General features: G+C 35.3%; 1 protein-coding gene across 1 annotated transcript; it reads right to left on the minus strand.

Moving 5' to 3' along the window:
- Nucleotides 1–788: 788 nt before the first annotated feature.
- Nucleotides 789–9,195, minus strand: SLITRK6 (SLIT and NTRK like family member 6). Its single transcript, XM_006726875.3, has 2 exons — nt 8,619–9,195; nt 789–6,169 (listed from the first exon to the last, which is right to left on the minus strand). The coding sequence occupies exon 2, from the start codon at nt 6,143–6,145 to the stop codon at nt 3,623–3,625; it is 2,523 nt and encodes an 840-aa protein (XP_006726938.2). The 5' UTR covers nt 6,146–6,169; nt 8,619–9,195; the 3' UTR covers nt 789–3,622.
- Between the last annotated feature and the right edge of the window lie 916 nt (nt 9,196–10,111).

The following is a 10,111-nucleotide window of genomic DNA, read 5'->3' on the forward strand; positions in this document are numbered from 1 at the left end:
AGTTGCATTCTAATGACGAGAGGACATTCATATCACATTTTTTCAATCCCAGATCAAAGCCTAAGCCTTTTAAATTAATTGGATGAAAGCATCAAGGCAGCTTAAAGGCTGTTTAGCTGGTACTTCAATTTATTTACTATTAGAGCAGGAAGGGCAGGCTTTCTTCCTTCATGATATAAGAGATTGATTCAAGAAGGAGAACCAGCATCCTTGATAACAATCTTTTCTTATATGTATTGTAAAATTTCCATCCTAGTATGGAGACCAATGGAAGATTATCTGAAGAACATGTTCATATATTTACAGTAAGTCTTTTCATGGTAATTTAGTGACAAATGATTTGTTAAGGATTAATAAAATCTACGTCTAACAGATAGACAGAATTAAGAACTCGATCTGGGAGCACGTGGGTGGCTTAGTCTGTTCAGCATCCGGCTCTTGGTTTCAGCTCAGGTCATGATCTCAGGGTTGTGATCCTAGGGTCCTGAGATCAAGCCCTACATCAGGCTCCAGACTTAGCAGGGAGTCTGCTTCAGATTCTCTCTCCTTCTCCCTCTGCCCCTCCCACTCATGTGCTTGCTCACTTGCTCTCTCTCCCTCTCTCTCTCAAATAAATAAATAAATCTTCTACTAAAACAAACAAATAAATAAATAAGACTTGATCTGGTATGATTATACGCTAGTATCACTCTACTACAAAAATTCAAGATTCAGACATGAATCAGAACTTGCACTGATATGCGATGAGCAAAATATAATTTCTATATAAATCATGAAAAAAACTAGGATGATTATGCTTGTTTGTTTATTTGTTAGAATGCCTAGGTACATCCGAATAAGGCTGGGTATACTGAATTCAGACTTGGGACTCTGACTCTTAACAATTAGTTGAAGAAACAAACCACACTGGCCACTTAAGTAAAGAATCAAACAGAGACTGTAATAAAAATTTGTTGTTAGTGGGAGTGAGAAGAAATAGGAAATGCAGGTAAAATCATCAAAGTTCTGAGTGATTATCACAAGTCACAAGACCCAGTAAGAATTAAAGACCATCACTAGTTTTTTCAACTCTCAACTACTTCTAATAGGGAAACAAATCATATAATAAAGATCACATCATGAATGAAACATTTAAGCCTTTAAAATTTGCTACCCTTTGGAAACCATAATGATTGCTACATCATTGTAAGTTATATCCAGACTCCCATACGGTCTTAGTTTTGCAGTTATATTTAATCTGGAGGATATATTTACATGACTTCATAAACGACTCTCTTCCATCTTGAGATAAGTTGGAGAATGAATATTATTACTTTAGGCATTTAACAAATGAATAAAGATTAAAAAAAAATTCCCCCACTCAAAAGAGAAGAATGTTCCTGAGGACATGGCTCTGTCTACATTCATGGACCCATTCCAAGGGTCCTCCAGGCATGGGAATTTCTTAAGTCTTTCTAATACCTCTGTGCACTTGATTGGAATCAGAAAATATTGGCAGATATTTCCTAGTGAATAGGAGAAGTGCAATAACATGAAATCTGCTGTTGCTTTGTTCTTCTTTTTAGAAAATAACTTTTAAAATCATGCTTTGGAGTATTTATTACTCATTATAGTGCTGAATTTTTTAGTGGATAAATATTTATAGCAACCCATGTGCACCCAGATTTCCCCTTAGTAAGTGTAACTTTAAAAAGAATTCTCAACTTTGTTCTTTCTAACCTTGGGCATTCATGGAGAAATTTAGGTTTTCAACCTTTTAATACATAATTCTTAATTGTTTTCTATTAATATATGCAATGATTTAAAAGAAAACCTAGTGATAGGACTTGATAATAGACACATAATTAGTCTCCATACCAGGCAGCACAGATCCCTAATGTTTTTATCAACAGAAAGGCTTCTTATTCAAAATCAAGGAAATAATGTATGATTTACTAGTATTGCAGACAGTTGAGTGTTGAAAACCAAAACATTTAATAGAACATTCAGGGATCACTAAAATAGTATTAAGTGAATTAAAGAAAGTCTTTCTAATCTGAAATATGTTCCTTCCCAACTCTGTGCTTGGATCTGCATGGTGTTCAAAAAACAGAACTAGATCACCTTGATTAATTCTATTTTGCCTTGTGAAAATCTGCTGTATCATTGATTGTATAAACAGAAAGAAGAAAAATAAATCACTTTCATTTGTATTGAGTGGAAAAAGATTTGCTGGAAAGGGAGAACTACAGGTCAGACTTAGGCTGGCTCCATGTCAATCATACCCAGACACTGAATGGCCTTTTTGCAGATGGTGAACAAGATGCTTATGTGTGGATAACAAACAGAAATCTCCTTCTCATGCATGTGCATGAGTGCATGCATGTGTGTGTGTTAATCCTGACTTGACTGAATTACAGATCAGACTAATTGAAGAAAGTTCATTTAAAAAGAGAGTTTTCATTTTATTTTTATTGTAGTGAGCAGTATTTTTAATTTTCTTGAAAGGCACCCAAGAATAATTACCTTTGTGAACCAAAAATATACAAAACTGTACAGAATAAATAGTTCATAGAAATCTAGCTATACTTTCTTGTAAAATAAAGCTACATTGTCCCACTCTTGAGGCAACTTAAACCACTTACCCTTAGACGTGCCTTTTGCTACTAATTTATGGCCACTATCAGTTTACATTAATAAAAATTTTTAAAAACAATGTTTCCTATTTGTTTTATACCTGTGAATTATTACTTGCCACAAGAAACATATTTCTATCATGGTCATTCAAATTTACAAAGGATTAATGCTATGAAAGAAACCAAACTTAATTTATCCACTAATCATATTTACATTTGAATATCAGTAGCATTCAAAAAATATCCCAAGAACAAGAATCAATCTTTGAGCACAAATGACATACCTTAGTTCACAGCAGCATTGACAATAAGATTGTCCACACAAAATGTGCAGAAAAACCAAAAAAGTTTGCTTATTCATCCACCTGAACTATTAATGACTCTTATTTTTAAATTCAGAAAGCATAGCAGTGACATTTTTCTAACCCTCAAATGTTCAGTTTTGGGCCTATATAATTCAACCTTCTATTTTTTCCTTACTATTACTAGTCATAATTTTAATGTTCCAGTTGCTTTTGCCTTTATTGCAAGAAAATTAGGTGTATGTGACAATGTACTTTTTTTGTGGTATATACTGATTATATAAACAATATATTCCTTACATATAATAACTACATATACAGGTATAACTTAAATGACAAAACCCAATTCTATTTCATCCACTGGTAAAGTAATTCAAGAAAATAAGGGTTGCTTAAATATTCAACCCTTTTAGATGTGCAACAGGACTTTCCTGAAACACTTTTAAGTATATGGAGAAATATTACTATGATCCTTGGATGATTTACAGCAAGGATTTATTTTATTAGGGGCAGGCAAAATTGCCTGAAGACAATGCAATGGCTTCTCTCAATGATCCCTGAGTTTCTTTTTCTTCTTTTTTTCCCATAGGATTACTGCTGTGCTTTAGTTCTGATTGATGACACACTCATGTAAGGCACTTATTTACAAGGATTGGACTTAAGACAGAATCACAGCATTTCTGCAAAAGCCCTCCATCTCTCCATCTATGTTTGCTGCTCCAGGACTTCTAAGTAGTCAGGTTCAGCATGTAAGTTAGCTTTAAGCTCAAAATACTCATTTTTAGTCTGTTCCACTAATACCTTCCTTGGCCTTGAGTACATTAAAGTCTCCATTAACTTTAACTCTTCGTGGGCTCCAGGATAATGTACCTCCATATCAGGCTGGAGTTGAGCAATGTTCTTCCGTAGGTATTCTGTGATTCCCAGCTGCTGAAGTTCTCTTTCTTTCTCTAAAATATTCCTGTATAATGAACTGGCATCCTGAAAGGATAAAAATTCAGTTGATTGGTCTGTGGTTTTATATTTCATATTTGACCCTGTGAGTGGTGAATGATTTTCCCGTTCTAAAAGACTTCTTTGGAGATGTTTTGCCTCACTTTGATCTTTCTCATTCTTTTCTTCTTCCTCTTCCAAATGCTTTGGGCCAAAGGATGGACTTCTATAGACATGAACCATGGGACTCACCATGTGCTGCTCATAGAGTGATGCTGTGGGTCTTTCAGTAGTGTGGTGAGTTGTTTTATGGCCATACATACTGTATTGAAGATGGACTGGACTGTTGTCTCTCATCTGCTCATCTGCTTGTTTCTTTTTGTATCTTCTCCTGCGGTGGAGAACAAGAACCACTATCCCTGCAGCACAGAACACAATGGTTATGAACACAATCAGCAGCCCTAGTATTAGAACAGATAGTGGTACAGCATCAGTAAGTGATCTTAAAATAGTATCGGCTGTAGTTGTGGTTGTAGGAGTACTGACAATTATGTAACTAGTTTGAGTTGGCAGGGATGGGTTATTGACTAAACCTGGGCAAAGGAGTTCACTAGTTAGTGCTTTCAATTCCTTTTTGTCCAGGTGCTCTGGAGACGTGCAGAGGATGTCATCTGTTACCGTGTTCTTACTCAGTTTTTGTAGCCATTGTTGCAATCCAACTAGGTCACAGGAGCAATCCCAGGGATTGTCCTCAAGGTCTATCTGAGTCAATAAATCAAGGTCATCCAAGATATTACTTACAGGGAGATGGGTAAACTGGTTTGTTTTAAGGTTTATCCTTGTTAGGGAAACCCCAGAAAAAATATGTGGTGGTAAAACTTGTAGGAGGTTATTATTTAAATAGAGGACTTTAAGTTTAGGCATTGGGTTAAAGGTTCCTGGTAATATTTCCTTAACTGCATTGTATTCAAGATACAAGTGCTCAAGATTGTGGAGACCAAGGAACATGCCCCTACTTAATTTGGTCAGATGGTTACCATTTAGATAGAGTTTTTGCAATCTTGTTAGATTCATAAATGATCCTTCCTCAAGAACCTCAATACGATTGTTTCCCAAATGAAGCATTTCCAAAGTGAAGTATTCCACTAGATCAGACTTCACTAATGTATGGATAATATTCCCTGCTAGAACAAGCTTTCTAGGATTTTGTGGAGGAGGTTTTAGATCTGATAAGCTTTCAATATTGCGCTCTTGACAGTGCACTAGAAGTCCTGATGGGGATAGTACTTTGCAGTTACAGGGAATAGGACAGTAGGGTCCTGGAAGTTGAGTAAATGGCTTTGTAATATAGGGTATTAAAACTGGTGCTTTGGTGCCTGGTTTCAAAAGGGATGTGGTCTTGGTTGATATGCGACTATCACTTATTGAAGACGTTACTGCCAGATGTAATGATCCTGACGGATCCTCGTGTTCTTCATACACTGGCGGAGTGGGGCAAATTGATTCCTTTTTCAGTCTGCTTAGTATACTTCCTTTGAAAAATGGAGGGCTGTTGCAGACAATATCACCAATTACAGACTGCGGAGGCATGTTTTCCAACCAAATTTTTAGCTCTAATAAGTCACAATTACAGGCCCACTTATTGTCCTCCAACTGGAGATCCAATATCCGGCCAATGTGTTCTAAAAAACCAACATAAGGCAATGTTTGCAACTGATTTCCACGAAGATCTAGATGGGTTAAAGGAACGAACCGAAATATGTTTGGAGGAAGACTCTCAATAGCGTTGTCATTTAAAATTAACACTTTAAGTCTGTTGAGCTTGCTAAAGGCACTTGGTTCAATCACTGTAATGAAATTGTTATCTGCTTGTAGGAATTCCAGGTTTTCCAGTCCATGGAAGGTATCCTCTTTAAGAATTTCTAAAGAATTGTGATTGATATGAAGTTGCTTAAGAAGGCCAAGGCCATTAAATGCACCAGTCTCAATATCTGCAATATTGTTAAATCCAAGGTGTATTGAGATAGCGTTGGTAAGCCCAGAAAAGTCATTTGTGTGAAGCATTGTCAAGCCATTATTTAATAAACTTAGGTGGAAAGGTCGTGATGGTGGCACACTTATTTGGGATAACTTCTTGATACCTTTTTCTTCACAATTTATTAGCATTGTACCATCTTTTTCCTCACAACTGCAAAGAGAACCACAAGAACCTCTGGCTGAGGACATTGGAGATTGGGACTGTGAAGAAATACAGGCAAGGAGATATGAATATAAGAGATGAATCCACAGCTTCATGTTGTCATGTGATGAAATTTGATTCTGTAAAACAAAATGCAACAGCAATGTACTTTAGCAGGCAGATGCAGGGAGGAGATGAACCTGGTGATTACAAAATAATAAGGTTTCCTCTAAAAAGAAAAAAAAATGTAGTAATTACTCAGAAAATATGAATACTTTGCTATATTTACCTTTCTTATCTTTTTCTCATACTATGACAAGCATGTTTTCGTTCACTTTTAACTTGCACTATGATAAAAATGTAAAATTTTTACAATTCAAATTCTCCTTTAAATTCAAGGAGAATTTAAAATATTATATCATCGGGGGTGTTCACATTTGCCAAATAAACTTCATTTTATAGGTGAGAGAGGTGCTGCTTAATTGGACCGTTGGTACCTTGATATGATGCAAAAGTGTATATTTGCAAAGACTCTGATTCTTTCTTTCTTTTTTTTTTTTTTTACCATAAAGTTGATGACTCTAAGGCTGAAGGATTACAGTATAAGACAAATATGTGATATTAGCCAAAAACAGAGAAAATGGTAGGGAATGCAAAATGTTAGGAAAAGTTAGAAAAAAATGTATGTAGGTATCTATGTGTGCACATATGCATACATAATGCTTTTCCTCTATTTATTTGTATTTTTGAACTGGATGTCACAATATACCATCCAATAATTGTGTCTGTGTTTTAACCTGCTTTGATTTTGGCTCAATACTTATTAATTTTGTTATCTATTTAAAAACCTTGAAGAAAATAAGTCTCTGACCATGGAAGAAAGTAGAGCACTATAAAAAGAATTTCGTTTTAACTATGCTGTCTAGGGCAGTTTGTATAAGCTCGATAGTATTAGATATATATATGGTTAAGAGTGCGTGTTAAAATTTCACCTTTGTCACACTCTCTACTGAATTTCTAAAGGTAGGGTATTTCCTGCTGCTTTTAAATTCTGTTATGAATAAGGTTAATATCATAAACCTAAAGAAGAAAAACCGAGCTTTAAAACACATTTCTAGCTATTATGAAAGCATAAACAATGCCTCACATAAACTTCTAGCAAATGACTTTCTAACAAGGTCTTGAAACTGGCTTTAGGGCACGGAATGTCATCACGTAATTAAGCAGTGGATCTCCTTTATTATAAGGCTTAAAGTCACAATGAACTCTAAAACAAACTGCACTATTACTAAAACATCTGAGGGTAACTCTAATTTGGTAAATGAAAAATGACAGTTCAGGATAACAACATCACATACTCCAGCTCCTTAAAAATTTAAGACATGTACCTGAAATAGCAATTCTTTAAAAAGATTCTAATTCTGAGATGACAGCAGTGACAAGATAAATACATATAACTCTAATGTATTTAATTGCATTTCTTTTCTTTAGTGTATCTTAAATTTATACAAATTAAAATGAAAGGTAAATAAACACCATATCTCAAAACTCTTCAACTTTTCCAAATGGTATCTGCTTTTATTTTTTTAATGGAATGTGAACAATAACTTTGAATCTACCTAAAATTCACAATCAGATAGATGCAACAGATCAGACAGAACATTCCCAAACCCAATCAATAATCCAGAAAAAAAAATTCATCCCATGAAAATACATTGTATTATTGAAAACATATATAGTATGAAGTTTCTGAATGGTAAAAGGCAGCTGAAGAAATAAAACAGTATAGTGCCTTTCTATATAAAGGAAAAGTTAGCAGACTAAATTTTTCCCTGGGGAAATTGATTTTTAAACAGCTCTTAGTCTATGTTTAGAATCCAACAGCCTTGTAGTTGGAGTCCTCAACTTGTGGATTAGCTTCCACAAACACTAAAAGTACTTCTTCATAGATTCAAAGAAAGAATATGATTCATTTCACCAGACACAGCATCTTGAGAAAATAGTAAATAACTTCCAGATGACAATCTCTAGTGACTGTTTTAATCTTATATTCATCTTATGTTCTGCAAAATGTCCTAGGGAACAATTTCGAATCTTTTCAGAGATGCACACAAATTTGAAGACGGGTTCTGTGCTGATAACACCTGATCCAATGTGAAAGAGGTCAAAAATATCTCCATTTACGTATTTTCAGAAAATATGTATTTTCAAGCCAGGAAATAATAAAAGTAGCATACAAAATACCAAGAATCGTTTAATACTCTGCTTATATTTTAAAATTCATCAGTGGTGTTTGGAAGTGGTCGTTCCTTCAGAAAGCACACATATTTAGTTTCCAATAACAAACTGCGTGCTATGCAAGAAATAGTGGCATCTTATTTTATTTGTTCTTCTGTAGAGCCAGCTGTCTGTTGCTCAGAGAAAACAGGCATCTGCTACAGCTTTAGATGTGCCAATGAGTAAGAGTGACACTGGATCGCTTTTAATCCAAAGTTATTTTCTTAAAAGGGCAAACATACAAATTCAATCACTTTAAGATAATGCAAAGAGAGGTATCAAGACAGAAAAGCCTGGAAACATTCCTCTTACCGGTAAAGCAGAGACCCTTCCTGACGTTATCCGTAATGCACAGCTGGACAAGATGTTCAAAGTAAATTCAGTTTCTTTATTAAAAAAGAAAACACCGACCACCACGTGCTTTCTTCTCAAATATCACTTTTTGGCAGGTCCCGTTGCTTCATTAAGTTAAACAGCTCTGCTCAAAGACTAAATGCTGAGCAGTTTATTGAAAATATTTCAGGCAGAGTGCATACTAGATCATCCTGAAGCAGTTGCCTTTTCTCCCCAATTAAAATTCACGGCATACTTCACAGCTATGCTGACTTTTTTTGCATATAGTTAACCATTTGCAAGCTGCCGAGTGCAGTAAATAAACAAGATGTCTCACAGAGCTGGGATGGATCACTCTTGCTTTCTTAGGTTGTAGATCCAAGCTGCAGCAGTGTTCTCTTTCCTCCCTTTCTAGTCTTTCTTGTTAGCTCAGTTTGTTATTAGTCAGATTGCCAAGGGCTGGGAGGTAGGCGTAAATAAAGAGACTTCTTGGCTTTTGACTCAGCCCTTAAGCCCTTCCCCAGCAGAGCGCTTTACTCAGCCAGGGTCATTTAACAAGAGACAGCTCCACCTTGGGACCGCTCAACTCCTCCTCTTTCTGCAAATGGCCTTTCCACTCCCTTTTAATACCAAAGAGAGTGCAAGTAAATTTTGATGGAAACGATTATGCACCATTTTAAATGCTGTGTAATTTTTTGTGTGTTGGATAGAAGCTAAATAATGAGTTATGTTAAATTCTCAGCCAGGACAGGACTGTTCCCGTTTGCACATGGAGTAGTTGCTTCAGGTTTTGTTTTCTTTGTGTTTTAGGGGTATTTGTGGTTGAAATGGTGTGCTAGTTTTTTTTTTAATGTTAACGTGAGCTACTTTCCTTCCACATCTGCCTTTTTGCATGCACCCTTTAAATTTCTTTTAAAGCCTCACTTCTTCGGAGACCCCAAGTCCTATACTTCATAATTACTTTCCCTACAGCTAATGTTCAGTAATGAGATCAGAAATGAGGTTCTTTTGCAGGGAAGATAATATTTATTTGGAATGGCAATATGATTACTTTAAAATATATCCAAGAATCTTTATTACAGATGGTTTCGTTAATCGAACACTGCTTAACACTCTCAAAAATCTGAAATGATGTCTCTTCAGGTGAAATGAAACAAGTTTGAGTGAGTATGTAGAAATTACAATATCATGATTTTTATGGTACTAGCTGAGAGAGCATTTTTTCTCCCTAAAAAGTTTCTGTGTAAAAAGCTACTTGTTTCTTCAACTCTCAAAAGTTTCTGAATCATCACTTACAAAACTCTCAACTGTCAGGTTCCTTCTTTCTTCCCCCAAATACCTGTGTTTTAAAAATCATTCCTCTTTACCTGCATTCTAAGTACCTGAACTTTTTCACATCCAAAATGAATATACTAGATGCTATTATTTATTCATTTTGAAATAGTCTATGTTTAGAAACACCCTTGACCAGA

This window comes from Leptonychotes weddellii, chromosome 3 (genome assembly GCF_054177405.1).
Source record: "Leptonychotes weddellii isolate Sample4059 chromosome 3, ASM5417740v2, whole genome shotgun sequence".
NCBI classification, from domain to species: domain Eukaryota; kingdom Metazoa; phylum Chordata; class Mammalia; order Carnivora; family Phocidae; genus Leptonychotes; species Leptonychotes weddellii.

What these genes read in the sequence shown, in the direction of transcription:
- SLITRK6 (XM_006726875.3), bottom strand. Translation starts at nt 6,145, where the DNA reads ATGAAGCTGTGGATTCATCTCTTATATTCATATCTCCTTGCCTGTATT.